This window comes from Cavia porcellus, unplaced genomic scaffold (assembly GCF_034190915.1).
Source record: "Cavia porcellus strain 051 isolate PalLab524CR breed Dunkin Hartley unplaced genomic scaffold, mCavPor4.1 scaffold_20, whole genome shotgun sequence".
In the NCBI taxonomy this organism is placed as follows: domain Eukaryota; kingdom Metazoa; phylum Chordata; class Mammalia; order Rodentia; family Caviidae; genus Cavia; species Cavia porcellus.
In genome coordinates, this window is record NW_026947503.1 from 6,038,368 (window position 1) to 6,057,410 (window position 19,043).

Consider the following 19,043-nt stretch of genomic DNA (forward strand, 5'->3'; position numbering starts at 1 on the left):
AAGAGACAGGGAACATTTGGCAGGCAAATCCTGATAGGAGATATTTCAGCTCAAGCCTTTACAAAAATTGTCTACCTGGAGACAAAGGTTTTAAACACTGTTACATTCAACTCTATGGGAGAAAACAAAAACAAAAACAAACTCAGATGGGAAGAAATTCACACAAATATTCTCTGCATTGGTGTTCACAGGAGCCAATCAAGGAAGATCCTGCTATTCTGGAAGTGCGGGTTCTGAGATCTGGGGTACAACATGGCAGTACAGATGGCTGCAATGTGGCTGTGTATTTACTCAACATTCTAACTGCTGGATTATAAGTGGATTGTAATTTTTAAGCATCAGAGCCACTAAGACTTTCCCACCAAAATAAGATAAGAAAGGTGACAGTACTGGCTAAAATGGGCAGGGGGAGACTCATAGCTACTTGGTTTCCCAGAGGTTAGGGCTCTCTCTATATGTGGTTTCTGTGGTTCCATGCGAATGCTGATACCCACAGGGATTGGCTTGGCAATCTGACTTATCCCTGGTTAATTTACAGAAAACATTACATATTCACGGGTTGCATGTTACCATTCTAAAATTCCTATTACAATGTCTAATGTATTTCCACCTGTATGCTATGGCAACTGACTGTGTTACTTAGACATTCACAGGCTGATTGTTGCATTACAGCTTAGATGGATTTACAGTTACCATATTTGGTTTAGTGTGATTACAAATTAAGAATCACTTCTGATGATTTGAATGGAAATTCAGAAGAAGCCATGTTTAAGCTGGTTGGTTCATCATATGCAAATATGGTACATAAAGATGGGAAATACCCATTCAGGAAGATAATGAAAACTGACACCAATATAATAAAACAACAGATTTATAGATTCTGGGATTCATGCGGTAGATTTGTTCCCTCTACTTAAAAGCATACTTGTCTACCCTACAACAGTTCATATTTGATCTGCAATCCAAAGCAAAGCTCTTTGGTCTTTCAGCATAAAACCTTATAAGATTACTCAACATTCTCAACATTAAAGTTTCCATTTTTAAAAGGAACAGGGTGTAGAGGTGACAAGTATTATAATGGAGAACAAACAGCGCAGCAAAGAAAGCGGCGGATCAATGGATGCCCCCAGACTCTGGCATTCATGAAACAGCCACATGAATAGCGCTACGGAGAACAAAAGACTATGATGATAAAATTGGGTGCTTTTGTTTTACAAGGCTGGCACAGATGGGCCTGGCATGCTTCACGTTTCACTTTCAGGAAACTTCAGCTACATTTCCAGGGCAACGTTTCCAGTATCTGCAGGCAAAGGGCCTTCATGCTGGAGGCTGAGGACTTGCCAGTTGCTTTACAGAATGCCCCAACTTATGCCAAGAAGGGGAACTTAAACACCAAGATGAGCTGGTGCTCACAGTCTTTCATAAACAATGTAAACTGAATGATGTAGTGATTCATGTGCATTTTAATTAAAAGGAGCAACTTTGTTTCCAGTTAGATCTACTTTAAAATTTCCATTGAGATGATCATATCTGTACATTTCACATACACATGGTGGTGCCCTGAACCTGAATGCACATGTACAAGCACAGACATTAGCTTTTTTTCTAATCAAGTTTAAAAACTTTTTCATTCTTCATTCACATACATATTACTGATATTGCATCCTTTCACTTTACAATAATATCCTGAAAGAAATTCTTTGCTGTAATGGAACTTACACCAATGTGTTTAAACAAAACATTGAGTTAGCTGTAAATACTGCTAAGTACCCAGAAGGACTCTGAGGAGTACATAAATCTTTAGTCTGCCTGAAACATCAGGTATATGACCCTTAATAGAGGTAAGAAATTTTAAATAGCATGCAGATAACAAAACTATGATAGATTTTTATTAAACTAAATATCATAGTTTTAGCTATGTCTTTCTGATTTATCCAACTTAGTTCCAATAAAATATAACTAATATATTTATTTTATACAACCTATCAAATATCAATGAAGAATCTATCATCAATAGTTTGCAAGTTTTATTCAAGGGCCTCATAAATTGTAACAGTACCAGGTTATTGCAATGTGTGGATCTATTTCAAGATCAGAAACATTACCTACAATTATTCTTCACACTAGTAGAATAAGAAATAATGAAAGAACAAAAGCAAACACTAGTCCAAGCAAATCCATTCACTATAAACAATGTCAAAGGTAAAAGAATCCATGAACAATATGGAATCTTCTAGTAGTCAAGCTGAACTGTCAACTAACTTAGTTCCAAAGGCTCTTTCTCTCTCTTTGTCACTTTTTTTTTTTTAAACAGGGTCTCACTATGTAGTTCAGGCTGGCCTAGAACTCACCATGTAGCCCAGGCTGGCCCTGCATTCACAGTGTCTTCCTTAATAGCCTCCTGAGATCCTGAGTGCTGTGATTATAGGCACGAGCCACTGCATCCAATTCAAGGCCTTTCCTCTTTACTAAAGAAAAAAGAAACAATAAAAAACGCCAACAGAATCCTTTCATGAAGCTATAAGTAAACAAATTGATGTATGTGTTTTTCAAAGAATGGGAGGGGAGATTACTCCACCTAATACCAGTTCTAGAAATTATGAAAATGTAGGTTCTAAAGATGTTAGAAAAGATCAATTGCTTTTATTTAACAGTTATTTTCAGTGGTGTTTTATTTTTGCCCCCAGGGTTTAAAATCTTATGTTGACCATATCTACATATTCTTTAGTACTTTTTATAGACGCATTCAACTGACATCAAAGATTAAAGGAAATCAAAAGAATTCATAACTGAATTCAGTTAACATAACATAATTCAGCAACTCTGAAGTGTATAAAGTAAATCTAGTACTTTAGCAGTTTAAAAAATTCTGCAATTATCATGCCAGTTGACTCCTTTGTAAGTATTTTTATGTGCTTATTTCTGTTGATTATATATGCCCTTGAAGCCTTATCTCCAATATCAAGATACAGGGCTTTTTACTTGGCAAGCTAGGCATTTTTATCAATAGCTTAGATAAGCCACAGGGTCAACTTGTTATATTTGCCCAAGAAAGAAAGCTGATAGGCAAATCCCATCTCCAACTGCTTAAAGAAAACACAGATAATAGGAAATAGAATTTTTTCAAAAAGAAAGAGGACAAGAGATAGAGTGAGGGTGTGGGGACGGGAGAGGAGATAAAAAAATTAAGGTACATTACAGTTCATGTACTAATACTCCATGATGAATACAGTTATTATTTATTATAAAGATGTACTGATGAAAAACAAACCAGGAACACAGTACCCGCAAAAGAGAGCACTGTACTTGATGCCAGGAAACATGTTCCAGAAGAGAAATTTGACTCAGGAACACAATCAGCAGCAGTCACATGAATGTGATACAAAAAACAAAGGATGATCTGGAAATAACATTCCACAAACAATGATTCAGCACAGGCAGATGTGGGGAATGGAAACAATGACATGAAGTCAGTCTCCAACTGCTCAGTAAGCTGTCATGTCACGGAAATGCATGTAACCTGTGCCGTTCTAAGCATATAGCAGGTATGTTTTAACTCGTTATGAGGAAGAGCTTTTCTAAGTTAGTGCAGTTCACAGATAATGTACACAGGAAAAGACACTCAGCAGCAGCAGTAACTAGGAAAATATAAAAACCATGATGAGATAATAACATTCCCACTAGAGTGTTAAATTTAAAAAGATCAGTAGTACCAAGTGTGGAAAGGATGTGGAGCAACTGGAACTCTCACATAGTTTTGCTGGAATGCAAAATATCACAAGCATTGTGGAAAATAGTTTGGGAATTTCTTACTCACATCACACCATAAGCTCACTCCCTAAGGAAATGAAAGCAGAAGTCCACAAAGACCTGGTGTCAAGCATTTATAGTACTGCAGTTCTATCATAATTGCACACAAGTAGAAACAACCCAAAAATTCATCACCAGAACAGATAAACATACTATGTCACATCCATACAACAGAATACTACTCAGTAATACAAGGAGCAGATGCTGATGGATAAAGCCACAGGAGTGAATCTCAAAAGCATTTTGCTAAATGAAATAAAGGGCGATATACCATCAATGCCATTTATGTGATACTCTGGAAGAGAAAAGCTACTGATAAGCTGAGAGCTGAGTACTGGGGAAAGGGACTCACCAAAGAGCACAAGGGAACTTTCTGGAATGGCAGACATATTCCCTAACTTGATTGTAGTAATGGTTGCATGACCGTATACATTTGGCAGAACACATTCAAAAGTATACCTAATAAGGATTAAATTTATTGTACGTAAATTAAATCTTACTAAAAAAAACCCCAAATGTACTGCATATAGACACTGAACAGCACTAAAATGATTTCCTGTCACAAATGCTATAAGACACACTACTGAATTCAGTGGTCAGTAGGAACATTTTTATCTATGGACTCTCAGAATTCTATGTTATAGCTTCCTTTTCTATCTCTAGATATTTAGATCAATTCAATGACTTATTTTTAGCATTCAAGAGCAAATATCATCTGTTAGCTTTGCATTTATTTTCCAGAGGCAATGCAAGTTTCATGGTTCATATAATCTTCTAAAATTTGATAAATACAGAAGTTATTAGGATAAATGATTCATTCTCAGTTTTTAATTGATGGTACAGAAATAAATAGGGCTGATTCAAAGGATCAGGAATTTTCAGAGAAACTAAATATGTATACAGTAGATATCTAAGAGGAAGAAATGCAAATTGTTTGAATAAGGTGGTTTCTCTTAGGTGAGGCTTGATGTTTATGGGAGATTTTGGGGGATTCTCACTGCCATGTGTACTTACTTTTGTGAATATATGCTACATTCCATCTAATTTAGGAAAGACCATCTCATAAATCAACGTGGCTTAAAAATGGCAATGTGGATTGCCCACAATTGTATGCTTTTGTTTAATGTGCCAGTCAAATGTGAGAGAACCTAATTCTTCCTCAGTAGACCTCAGTGACCTCAAAGCTAAAATCTCATGAAAGTAATTTCAAGCTATTGTTTGTCTAGATGCAGTGTGTATGTATTCATGCCGTATATACACACAGAGAAAGACAGAGACAGAGACAAGATAGAGACAGAATAAGTAAGAGGCTCTATCGTTTCTATGGCAGAACAGAAGAAAAGCCTATTGCTTTTCTCATACTCTTTAAAATAATTTTGACAATCACTTATCTACATAGGCTTTTTAACTGTCAGTTATGCTATCTTTTCCTTAGCAATGTGATTTCAGGTAGACTAAGACCCAGGCAGCTCTGGCCTAAAATCTACATTTGAACCATTAACTAGGTATGTGTGCTTGGACACCTGTTCCTCTCTGCAGGATTTAGTTATATGTATACAATATAGGGGCATAGACACCTTGAAGATATTTTAAATATTAGAGACAGATTTGTAAAGTGCCTCATATTATGTACTTGACTGGCAATAGAGCTTACTGCATAGAAAACACCCTTGTTCCTCATTCTTTCCTGAACTTCTCACTTCCAAAGTAATTACAACATCTGAAAACAGAAAACCCAACATCAATGAAAGGAGCACAACATTTATAGCAGTGGTATCATGTAGAACCCTATGTGTTATGTCATGGCATTTTCAAAGTTGTTTTTTCCACAAATTAGAATGGTGTTTAAAAGCTGTGCTTTAGAAAGAGTGTAGAGAATTTACTGAATTTATAGTTAATTCATTGCACCAGCATCAACATGGGCTAATTTAAATAGTTCATGGATTAGGAAGGAGGTATACAGCAGGGCAGATTTGTGTTCTGATTGGCAAAAGGTCTATTAAATATACATGCTCAGCTATAAATCACTTCAGAGTTCAAAATGTTTAATAGTTTGATTATCTTGTGGTTCAAAACCAAGTGCTGTATTGTCAATCCTTGACTTTAGCAACTAAGATAATATGAAAAGATGTATTATAAACTTGCAACAAATTAATACGTTATAGGTATAAATACAATTGATAAGACAAAGGAAAACTGAATCTCTCTGGCTTGGTTACTTTTCTCTCATTGCTCAGAAAAATTCCTGACACCCAAAATAAAGGAAGGAAATGCTTATCTAGCTACAGTTTGTGGAGGTTTCAGTCTATAAACAGCTGGCTCCAAGCCAAAGTAGCACATGGCAGAGAGCAACAGTTCACAGCAATGGAAAACAGCACAAAGAACAAGAGCAAAGGGGGAGGAGCAAGGAAAGAAGACTCTTTCTGCCCCTTATATTGTATTGTATTGTGAGTTAACCCACAGCCATTCATTTAAATAAAATTTTTTCATATGATTATTCCCTACCAACATCCAATATCCAATATCCTGTTCCTACTTCAGCCTGAACTTCTGACTCGGAAGAAGCCAAAACCCAACAGTAAGCTTAGAACTTTTCAAGAGTGCCTTTAGTTAGGAACAGCAGGCCCAATGTGAAGCTGTTTCATTCAGTTCAGATGAGCTACCACGAGGACACAAAACACAGTACAGGGTTTTAGGAGCGGGCAAGTGTCAATGAATGACACAGTGTGAAAAATGTGCAACAATTTACAGAAAGTTAAAAGGCAAACATGCCAATTGAAATAACCAGCGATATAGCCAACACACAGCAATAAACACAGCAGAGACATCATGGGTATCTATCATTCCCAGCCAAGCTTAGTGACATATAAACATTTACCATGGTTTGAAAACATACATTCAGAATATGAGAAAAGTAAAATTAAACCAAAAAAATTCTCTGGGGAAATGTACAGAATTGAGTTTTGTATTTTTTTTAAACTCTGACCTGCATCAATTTGTTTTAGATGTCTGAAGTCAACTGTCAGTGAAGACTTTCTGTGTAATGGGGAGGGGGAGTGAGAGGGGAAGGGGAGGGAAAGGGAGGAAGACAGCGAGAGAGACAGACAGACAGACGGGAGGGGAGAGAGAATGAGAACCAATCTTAGTCTGTGTTTATAAACTGGTTAAGAGATAATGTGTAAAACTCAAAACTTTCAAGTATTCATAAGATATTAAAAAACATTTAAAACAAATGATTTGACAGCTGCAAATGCAGGATAACACCTAGTTGAATTATAGAAACAGTGTGGATAATTACTTTTTCCAAACGTTAGGGCCTGTGGACCAAGGTCCTGTCTGAATTTCCCTGCAGCACTGTTATAGTGTAAGAATACATATCCTGTTGTCACATCAAACTCAGTCTCTTTATCATCCACACATCAATCAGGATGATGAGAGATGTCCCATGATTCTAGCAGTCTTTCTTTGAAGGATTCACATGTTAATTACTGCACTAATTATGGTTTTTGAATAGCTAAATGAAGTAAGCAGTCTATGGGAGGTACAGGCATAAACCTAAGACTGAGAAAATACTAGTTACTGAAATCATCAGTGTAAACTGACACACAGAACAGGTTTAAAAGAAGAGGAAGCAATGGATTTTAAAAGACAAGCATCTTAAATAATTAGGGCTCCATAAAGCAAAAAGAAATGTTATTTCTTAATGGCAAGTGCATTTAAACTGTTATCTAAAGATCTGAAGGTAAGCCTGCTTAATTCACTGCTTCTTCTTTTGTTATTAGGAAAACATAATTGTTCCAAATAATTAGCACTAGAGTACATCACAAGCTGACAACAAAATTATAGAAATCTTCATATTCAGATCCGTCTAGCTGGCTATTAGGAACAGCTTCTGATCATAACCCATTAGTTGAAGTGCCCTGAGTTCTTGATTGCCACCAAATAACCTCAGATATCTGCCTAACTTAACAGCCCCTATTTATCCAGAGTTTTCTTGACAGTAAAAATTGCTTAGGATTTTTACAGCTGCCACACAGAAGAACAGTATTCCATGTGTGCACTTGGAAGACTAGGTGATACAATAATTGAAACGTGGATTTTAAATACACTTTTAACTCCTAAATTTCTAAATGAAACCCTGAAAGACATGTTTCCATTGTTAAGAGTGGCATCATCCTGTTTCTAATAAATTGGATCCTTGTTGAGTCCTGCGATGCTAGCATGAGGTTTTGGGTCTTGTAAAGAATTTCTCCTTTTTAATTATTGTTAATTTTCTCTTTTTAAAATTATCTTTAGCTTTTAATATTTTCTATATGAAACATTTTACTTTTTATTGACAAATCCCTTTATTAATAATGTTGGGGGTGTACTTTATCTTACTACTAATCAGTATTAAACTAGTTAACTAGCATTCGAAGACAAGGAACAGTGTAGTTTTAAAGATGGTGAACCAAATTATCTGCTCACCACGAACTGCTGGGTTAGCCCAGCAGCTGGAAAAAAGGGCAGATACCAGGGGGAAATTTCTGCTTTTGCTAGTTTCTGATCTAGCTGTTGAAGCAGCTTATTGACATTGTAGCACATGGCCAGTGAATGTGGGTTTGAACAATGTAGTAATCTTATAATCAGTAAGACTACTTAGTAATCTTACAATCTTAGAAATTCTTTCAGAAAAACTTTAGAAATCCTTCTGTGCTAACAATTTAGCTGGTAAACCCACAAAGCTTTGTATATTATCCCATGAGGGATAACTTTGATTACTCTGGTAATTAATGATGTGGAGAATAATATGAATTTTCTATAAAAATTTGAGTTTGAAGTTAATTAGTCTTCACATTATGATTTGCTGATTAATTATGGATATTTAGTTATAAAGAGGGGTGTTAATTATTAATCTCAAAAATCATCTAGTGTAATTAACTAAAACTTTGACATCAGTTAAAATTTCCATTGAGCATAACTTCTGAGATTATCAATTACTAGGAAAGAGCAATGAGCACAAGCCCCCTGAGAGGGGACATATCCTCGCCTCAGACAGAACACATGTGAGTCACTGTCGTGCAAAGTACCTGCAGAGTTTCAGCACAGAAACTGAACCATGTCACAGTATGGATCTCAGTCTTCTAGGCACATTCTCAGTGAGAAAATCTTATTGCAGAACAGTATGTTACAAAAGAAATTCCAGGATGAGCACTATCTTGGTGTACTGTCAAATAATGTCTTAACCTTTAAGCTGTAATGTTCCCCCGAGATCGATGGGCTTCATTAGCTCTCTTACTCTGAAATGAACTTCAGTGCTGCTATAGATATCTTTATTTTCAGCAGTAGCAGCAGCAGCAGCTTTTGAAACCATCAAGACAATACTGCAGCACAAGCACTAATTAGTGTTCTGATTCACAGAACTTGAAATCACCTTTGTGGTTAACATTTTTTTTCTTCATGTTTTCCCCCTAATGTGTCAGCAACATAATTTTTGTCATTAAAACGGGGAAGGGTATGTGATTAAGAAAAAGGGTTAAACCTGAAAGCATCATTGGTACATCACTGTCCTGGAATTTCCTCTGTAACACAGACTCTGAACAGGGATCTGTTTACATTATCTCTAGATCATCTTGACAATATTTATTCTCTATTTACCTAAATGAGGCAATATGATGATATTTATTGCTCAGAATGGCTAAATATAGACTTTTCTTGAGCACTCAGTACCATAGTGGGAGGTTTTGCTCTAATCTACATCTTTAAACTGACAAGCTGGAGAATTCCTAATGAATGCCTCTTTTCATCTGGATGTCTGTGTGTATTTGACAGTATAAATATTTAGCAATATCGGAGTCAGCTTGTGATTTTACCCAGATGGACTGATTGATGCCTTGGCTTGACGTTGCCAAAGACAATTTGTGTAGTTATACAAGCAATTTCCCTTTTACTTCCTAAGAAGCAATTAGGTGGCCAAAGGCAGCAACCCCAAAATAGTGAAAATACTTCTGGTATCAGCTGACAACTCTGAGGGATAAATAAAATATGGTACTTAAATTATTACCACTTTACTATCATGAATCATGGGATTAAAGCTTTCACTTCTAAAGTACATATAAATTGCAGGGTTTCTTATGTCTGTAATTTGCAAGAATCTAAGTTAAAATACCAGCTAATCAGTCAACTCACATTCACCTTGGAAAAAGTACCACCCTTTCTTGTCATTTTTGTAAATTGCATGCCTAAGCACCAATGTTATTTTGAGGAAAAAGTTGCTTGTTGTCAATAACATATATTGCAGTCTAGTTAAAACAACATTTGTTAAGATTTAATCATAAATGTAATCCTCCTTTAAAGTTTAGACAGAATGCTCACAGAAATTCAAAGGACAGATAATAAATCATTTTCCTCATCTTGGGTGTGAACAAGGTAGGTCTGATTCATTCAGGTATGTCATTTTCACAACGAATGATATAAATTTTCTCCTAGGAAACAATGAGGGCTCCGCACTCAGTCAGGGATTGCTAGGTGATAAGACCTACTATCCCTAGATCATTTTTCTTTTACTATTAGCATTGTATGTATATCTATGTATATGACATGAAAATGAAATCAAAGAATTACACAATTTTTTTCTCATAAATACTAAAATATATTTGTAAAGATTGGAAAGCTCTTCGTAAAACCTAGGATGGATTGTTAGAACTCTCACCATGACCTCTGCATTGGCAACTTCTGCTCAGCCTCAGTTTCACACAGTGTGAGATGACTGTAATGATTATGTCAGGTACTTTTATGCATGCTAATGCTTTGGGAGAAAAACACACTATCTGGTATTTTTGGCATCAGCAAAAGTTATGTATTTCTGCGATGACTGTTACCTTCCCTAGCCCTCACTGGTTCCTGCCACCTCTAGTTTCTTTGTTTTTTATTAACTCATCCCAATCTGTGTATAAGCCATACAAAGGGCAAGAAAGACATTATTCTTTTTGACATTAATACCTATGGATTCTATTCTATCGTGATACTACTCCCTATCATAAGACCTTAGCTAACAGAATCTTCCAAATTCCAAACTGGCACTTGCAATGTACTCTAGAGGTGAGGGAGACATCCTACCCATTGATGACACATAGGACTGGCTTTCCAGGTATAATACACAGTAGGTTTAAGTGCAGGATTTACTTATCTGTCACAGTGCCTTCTTATGCATGGCAGTTTCTTGCCTTTAAACTAATTATTCCATGCCTTCTGGCTGCTAGATGAAAGTGCCTATCTACAGTATCATGTTTACTGTGTGATTAATAAATGAACTGGTCATTGAACAGACAAAGAGACTCAGTCTGAGGTCCAATCTATTGGTATCTACCCTTTCAGCCATACTTCACTGCAGTCAACATTTCTACACCATTCTTTGCCTTTTCCCTTATGTGAAGTATAGAAGTATGCGAGGGGGAAAAGGTGAGATATCATTTCCTGAATACGATTATTTTCCACAATTTTTAAAAGCAACTCTTGAGTTCAATGATAAATCTAATGTTTACTTGAAATGTCTGACAGAAACAAGGTATCAGAGACGAAGTTTGAATGAACACCATCTTTTTCTCCAAATTTGTTGCTGGAAAGGGGGATGTAACATATATTAACACTAATCAGCCAAAATAGTGCGACATTGCTTAATTTTACCACACTGAGCTATAAATTATACAAAAACTGCCACAACTAATTTTTGTAGTGCTGTACTAGATGATAAATGAAATGTCCAAGCAGCTTCAAGTGAAAAGCTTCCATCTTTCTTCTTTGACTGCATATTACTTACTCTAATGATGTGTAATAGCTTGCAACTACACTTAACCTGTGCATTGGATGGCAGCACACACTATTTACACAGTTATGAAGAAAACAGAAAATCAACAAAGAATCTAAAGTACATACATTAACCTCCTATATGTCAATTTAATTTTCCTCTACAGATGATGTATGCCATGTCTCTAAACTGTTTTCCCATCTGTACAATAACATTAAGCACCAATGTGTACATGCTAAAGTGATGATAAAAAGTATATAATTAATGAAAGCATTTAGAGCCATACTGTTTTTTGGCTTTGTTAAGGAATTTGTACTCATAAAAAAATAACCAATTCATTCTTAATCATTAAAAAAATCCATAAAAACTCAAGACAGAATAACAAATGTAATAATTTTCAGTAGCTTTTAACATGTTATCAGTGACCAAGAGAACACTGAATATACTCTCTGAATGCACACTTAGAAACACGCTTAGCGTACCTTGAAGAATCAGCAGCCTATGGGTGATCTGCACCTTTCACAGCGGACCACAGGACACTGACACAAAAGTGTAACACAACCTGGCTTAACACACAGGCATTTAAAATCATTTCCAACAAGTAAAGATAAATCCTGATGACCAGGATCACAGGAAATTTGACTAATAATTGCAGCTTTGGTCACATTATCACATTAGATAAATAAGAAGAAAATATAAAAATAAGTTTCACTATGAATATTATTCATATAGTTTAATGTGATTATTTTTCAGGGATCAGAGAAAGAAGAGACAAAGAGGAAATAATTTCTTATCATCTTGTTTCTCTTAAAGATGATATACCCCATGGGAAGCCATTGGCAGAAAAACTAAAGGCAGAAAATTCTCTCTTTCTGAAGCAAGTTTTGGCGAACATGATTAGGTCTCCTGCTGAGATTCTAGGTATTTCATTTTTGCCAAAGGGCCAGCTATTATGATTAACGTCATTTGTCTGAATCATTACTCTGCACCTTGGTTCAGCAAACACTATGAAGATGGCATGGTAATAAATGACCGCAGGATTCTTTCCTGCTTTGGCCTCTTTTTATCTGCCACCTCTCTTCCGTCAGCTCCATCTTTCTGAAACTCTCTGAATCCCCAAAAGGGATGAGGTGTCTATTTGTTTTCCACTAGGTTACTGCTCTGTCTATCGTTGTTTGCACTAAAGGGTACAAATTCAATTCATTCTTGTGACATAAAAGCACTGATACAGTAAATTTTTTGCCCAGGAGAAAACAAAAACAAAGATGCTGAATATAGAATAAGATCTGAAGCACTAGCATATATGTGAAGAGGCATATGAGTAGTCTTAGTTATCCAGTATGATCTTCCTCTCACATGTTCTCTTGATGGGGCCATACAGTGTGCTAACACACACGAAGCTTTTCAATTAGTGTGCAGAGCACAGAGTAGGGTTGTGCAGGCAGGTCTAGATCAAAATCCTGGGCTCCATACACCTATCTTAAGGTCAGAAGAAGAGAAAGTTGGAAAGCTATAACAGTGATACAACGTAACATTTCAAGTTTGTAATAAAACGAAAGCATGACAACATCCAGCAGTTCTCTTTGCCACTGTTACTAAGAATGTTAATGTAAAGTCATTGTGAAAAATGATATGGAGGTTCCTCAAAACTTGAAAACAGAACTACCTTATGATCCAGTAATTCCACTAATGAGTACTTATCCAAAGAAATTATTAGTACGTCTTAGCTATGCTGGCATGTCCTGGTTATTGCAGCACTAATTGAAACAGCCAAGAAATGGAAACAATGTAAGTGATCATCAAACTATGATGGGATAATGAAAATATGGTACATACACGTAATAGTAATTCAGTCATGAAAAAGAATGAAATATTGCCATTTGCAAAAACATGGATGGAAGTAGAGATCATTAAAGTGAAATAAACCAGTCACAGAAAGACAAGTTCCATATGATCTCACACCTACACAAAAGGTTGATTTCATAGAAGCTGAGAGTATGACAGTGGTCATGAGAGGCTGGACAGCACAGAGGGGAAGGAAGCATGTTTTGGAAAGGGTGATCAGTGAGTACTTACTAAGTTACAGTAGATAGGAGTGAAAAGTTTTGGTGTGCTGTTATGCAGTAGGATGATTATGCATAAAGATAATATACTATACATATATATATATATATATTTAAATTAAAAAAGCATTTTAAATATTTTACCATAAGGAAATGATAAATGTTTAAGACAAGTTTACTTTTAATTTAAACATTATACAATACATTATAGAATGTATAAAAATTTGACCTAGTATTCCTTATTGTGGGTACCTTTTATGTATCCATTTATTAACAGGATTGAGTAGTTCTGAATGAGATGAGACTGGCAAGCTGATAGACACATGCAGAAATATGGAAAAACAAGTTAAATGAGAAAAAAAGGGTTCAGAGAAGTCACCAGACAGAATTTTCTGAATGTTAAATTTTATATTATTGAATATTTTAATTCTGGTAAATGAGTATGCTCTCTAAATAAGTCAACAAATGTGAGCACACCACCAGACTACACTTACTGTCCATCAAGTGATACGTACTCTGGGTCACAGTGAAGCCCTAGTCTGACACACAGCCTTCAAAAGCCCATAGGATGATTGTCCTGCTAGAGGAGGGACTTTCAGGCGAGGTATTTAGAATGTGATTCTACTGATCTCTATTTCTTCTCTGGCTTCCACTTACAGAACAAAATTACTGCCCTAAGATACGTAAACACCCCATGTTTTAGGGAATTTTAATTATGTAAATATCATTCCAGAGCGTGCTTAGGAGTAACTTTTCTATGCCAAGGGTAACACATTTTCCTAGGCAGGCTGCTAAAAATGCCAAATGCTGTAAACCCTAAAGAATATCGTCAAATATCTCCACATTCTATGCCCAAATCTCAAAAAACACTTAATATAAAATGAATCTGAAATCCTGTAATCGCCCACAATTCTGGAAATATTACCTCGTGTATAGTTTTGGTTGTAATGCAAATGTTCTATATTCCTGCCAGAAGTTAAGAAGTTATCACTTGAAAATCACTGGCTAATCTAGCCTGTGTTACGATGGATTTTTAATGAAAGTTTAATGAATGATAAATACTCGTTTCTTGATAAATGTTTAATTATGCCAATAATTACCAACTGCTGAAAACTACTGTTGTGTTAATAATGGCATTTTAGTACACAAGCAGTTTCATGAGTCATGTTGCTGTTAAAGATCAGAACTCCATCTGTCTAATGAAAACCAGCAAAACAAAAGTCTAATTAATATTTTGATCAATTTCCTCCACATTCTAACAACTATCAATGTCCTTTTTAAAAAATGTACCACTTTCTATTACATAGGAAAAAGGTAAGGGAAACTGCAGTCACTGGGGGATTAGTTCATGCAAAAAAAAAAAAATCAGTTAAACAAAGGAATAGAAAATAAATACTATTGAAATCCAACAATTATGTCACTTTTCAGCATTATCTTTTTAGTTTGTTTTGTTTTTTGAGACATAATTTTGCTGTGTAGTGTAGGCTGCTCTTGGAGTAGTGATCCTCCTGCCTTTGTCTCATGAGTCCTGGGACAGCCTGCCTGTGCCTCTATGTCTGCTTCAACAATATTATTTTAATAACTGTTTTTGTACTAAAACTACTGTTAACTGATGACCATTAGAATATTTAGTAGTGCCGAAAGCTGAATTTCCTTAATTAACTGGCTTACCATGGTTCTTAATAAGTAATGTAGAAGAGATAACTATAATCTGTGTTATTATGACTTATGTATAGTCTTGTAGTTAGGTGAATGTTGCTACCTGTAAGAAGAAATGACCAATTCAAGGTCAGTAAATCTATGATTCTAGAGAGCTGAAATGACCTTGAATTAATAAGGATGTATTAATGACGGCAAGTTGTTAAATGAAAGACATGTCCTCGCAGTTTAGTGGGATAACGAGTAGAGTCCTACTCCTTGACAGTCATGTTTCTGGCTAAGATCTTACACCCTAGGACATGGCAAGGGGAGCAGATAAAGAGGGGATGCTGTTGCAGGACAGGTTGGTGAGGTTTCCCCTGGCAGGACTGGGGCACCCCAGGGACCTCTCTTTCTACCTGGCCACACTGCTTTTCCGGAAGCCCTTCACTGTTCCATTCAAATGCCATCACTTTCTAAAGTTCTGCTCTGCCTGGGTCCTACCACTTTCTGCCTTTTGTGACAGGTGAGTTCCCTGAGGGCACAGGAATTCTTACTCCACACCACAGCTGTATTGGCACCTCGTACATTGCCTGGCCATAGCACACTTGGAGAAAAATTCACTGACTAGGATATACTTATAAAAATTTCCCTTTCAATATCTTATCAGACTACAGAAATCAGATAAAGTGTAGCACACATAATAAATGACAGGTTAACAAATTCCTATTTCTAATAATTCACATTTTGAAAGCAACCCAAATTAGGCAGTTAATTCCAAATTATATTTCAGACAAAATCTATGACAGCCTTAATTTAATCCACAATATGACTTGTGGTGATATAATCTCAATCTTTTAGATAATAATATATAATGATAACACGGATCCTTTCCAACTGATAGCAAGATCTAATGTATTTCTCTGATTGTTGTTGCTGGCAGCTATTAAGTCATGAAGTTCATGGATAAAACTTCTAAATCTGTAACATGAAAATTCATACGCAGGTAGACTGATGATCTTTTCTTTTGTCTATGAATATCCCTGCCCAGATCATGTAACTTTCAAAATTAACTTTTCTTCCAAGAATACTTGTTTTATATATGTCTTAATCTGGCATATATGTTTTCACGGATGCTTTTAATATTTCATTCTTGCCATTTGCATATGCTTACATGATAATTTCTGGTGACCCGGATATACACACACACGCACATGTGACATGTGTCCTATTTCTTTTTTTTTTTTTTTTTTTTGGCACCGGGGATCAAACTCATGACCTCATGCTTGCCAGGCAGGTGCTTATGCCACTGAGCTAAATCCCTGACATCCTTATTATTTCTTTAGAGGCAGTTCTGTTGCAAAAATTCACAATCTGAAGCCATTTCTTGTTGGAACTATTATAGCTAATAATGTTTTTAAGTACCTGTTCAGTGAACTGAAGTGAGTTGACAATGATTTGCACAAAAATACAACAAACCAAAGAAATAGGCATACGCCACCTGTTGAAACAGCTTCCCCCAAACCCACACGCTGTCTCTTTAATGAAGGTGGCAAGTGCCCTCCTCCATCTGATTACAGGAAGGCATGACATCTGTGCAGAGAGAACAAACATCCAGTTGGCTCTGAGTGTTCACAAACTACTAGCACTTCCTCATCGGTGGAAAAACAGATCCATGAAGATAATGTTATGAGTATTGAAAACCTTTGCCCTATGAAACCAAACTGGCGTATATATTTTCATGCTACTGTTTGGGTTAATTTAAAAAAAAATTAATCAAGCTGCATACACATTTCTAACAAATAGTGTATGAAATATAAACAATACTGCTTCAAAACTTTTATCTTTGAAGTATCTTCTGAATTTTCCTTTACCTTATTTATGTATATATAAATGTGCATGTATAAATGTGTATGTATGTGAACACAAGATCAAGCCAGAAGAACATGGAAAGAATGTAATTTTAGCTATGAACTTCATGAGTCAAACTAAAAGCAACCCTCTGTTACATGCATTTAGAGAACAAGGCCACTCTTTATCTGAATTCTGAGACACTAGCTGTGCTAATTGTATTAGTAACTATAACAAACACACCTCTGAAGTTAGCAGCAGAAGTATATTAACTGATCGATTTTTGTGGGTGGAGTATCCTGACACAGATTCTAAATAATTCTACCAAACAAACTGGTCTCCAAGAAAAGTCTAATATAAGAGATAGCTACTTGTAGCACATGAATAATTTATGTTCATGAAATAATGCACTCTCTAAATCCTTACTTTGGGAGCTAAACAAAAAAATAGACAGGATGTGACAACCTGAACATAACTATGACACATAAAAACGCACTGTCAAAGGCACACAGAGTGGTGTTCTCTTCTTTGTCCTGTAGAGATAGTAGCTCCTCAAGGGCAAGGGCCACACTGGGCCCTTGTCTCCTAGTATCCAGCCTGCACATTATAGATCAGCATTTCTTAAAGTTGGTTTGAGGCCCAACAACATCACAATCACTTGGGCATCTGTTTACTGTGTATCTTCAGTCTTTTAGGGGCTGCACTGTGACCCCCAAATTCATTGTATTAAGTTATAATCCCTCGTACTTTTGAATATGATTATATTTGGAGACAAGCTTTTAAAGAAGCAATCCATCATGACCGGTATCCTCACAGTGATACCAGACATGAAGATATCAGCACAGAAGCATTGAAAAGGGCAAACATGTGACACAAAAGACACAAAAGGAAGACAGCCACACATAAGCCAAAGAGGGAAGCCTCATGAGGAAGCAATCCTATGGATTTTTAAATTTTATGGATTTAAGACTCAAGAAGCCTGAGTTTTAAACTTCTATTCTTTAGGACTGTGACAAAATAAATACTTGTTAAGTCTCTCTGATTGTGAAACTTTATTATAGCAATCCTAGTAACTGCCATAGGATTCTCCCTTAAACATCCTGTATAATAAATTGAAAATACAATATGGCTTGTTGAATGAATAAATACTCAAGATCTGATTCCTCCAGAGCCACTGTGGATCAGCAAAGTGCAGGACAGAAATAATTCACTGCCTATATGAACCCCATTACCAGGCACTGAGATGACCATTTATAGATTCTACGGATGGTTCTTCCTTTTGAAGTCTAGTCCTTCCTTGACTTTTATACTGCTCCCTCAAAACTATTCCTGCCACACTCCTTCTTGATCTCCTGTGTCAACTCACTGGCTTCACCGTGACTCTGAATCTGGTGGTCACTCCACCCTGGGGCCTCTTTGCACTTCCTCACATCCTCTCCTAAGATGACTTCCTAAATCTGCTATCTGTGCCAAATCAGAGAAAATCAAATGGCATCAATAAAGGTCTATCACTCAAGATGGAAACCAAGCAGTCATCTTCCATCCACCTTTTCTACCCTGACTTCGTATCTAATTTAGTGGTGCATTCTGCAAACTTAGTCTGTACAGCAGTAGTGGTGAACCCATGGCATGCGTGGTTCAGCGGGCTGTTTGTGTCCCTGAAGGCTCTAAAAGGTTCATCATCACTGTTCTGGACTCTATTCTGCACCCCTCCCATGTGCTGTCTCCATGTCTACAATCTTAGAGTAGGCCATCTGTGTCTTTATCATATTGATTATGATAACTGTCACCTAACTAGCTTCCTAATTCTAACCTTGTTCTTCCCAATCCATTCTATGTAAAAAACAAAGAGATTAATTCCTACAATTATAATTGCTCTTGGAAGTCTACTGTGA

The 19,043-nt window shown here is 36.2% G+C and overlaps 1 protein-coding gene and 1 long non-coding RNA gene across 5 annotated transcripts in view; one reads left to right on the forward strand and one right to left on the reverse strand.

The window, feature by feature from the left end:
- LOC134471760 (uncharacterized) overlaps nt 1-19,043 on the forward strand; it is a 111,389-nt gene that overhangs the window by 31,313 nt on the left and 61,033 nt on the right. The window lies entirely within an intron of this gene.
- Znf407 (zinc finger protein 407) overlaps nt 1-19,043 on the reverse strand; it is a 448,808-nt gene that overhangs the window by 25,676 nt on the left and 404,089 nt on the right. The window contains exon 10 of one of the 4 annotated variants that reach the window (XM_063231440.1): nt 2,352-2,468. The exons of the other annotated variants lie outside the window; for them this stretch is intronic. Coding sequence (XP_063087510.1) covers nt 2,377-2,468 — 92 coding nt within the window. The 3' untranslated portion in view covers nt 2,352-2,376. The remainder of the gene's footprint in view (nt 1-2,351; nt 2,469-19,043) is intronic. 4 annotated transcript variants of the gene reach the window in all.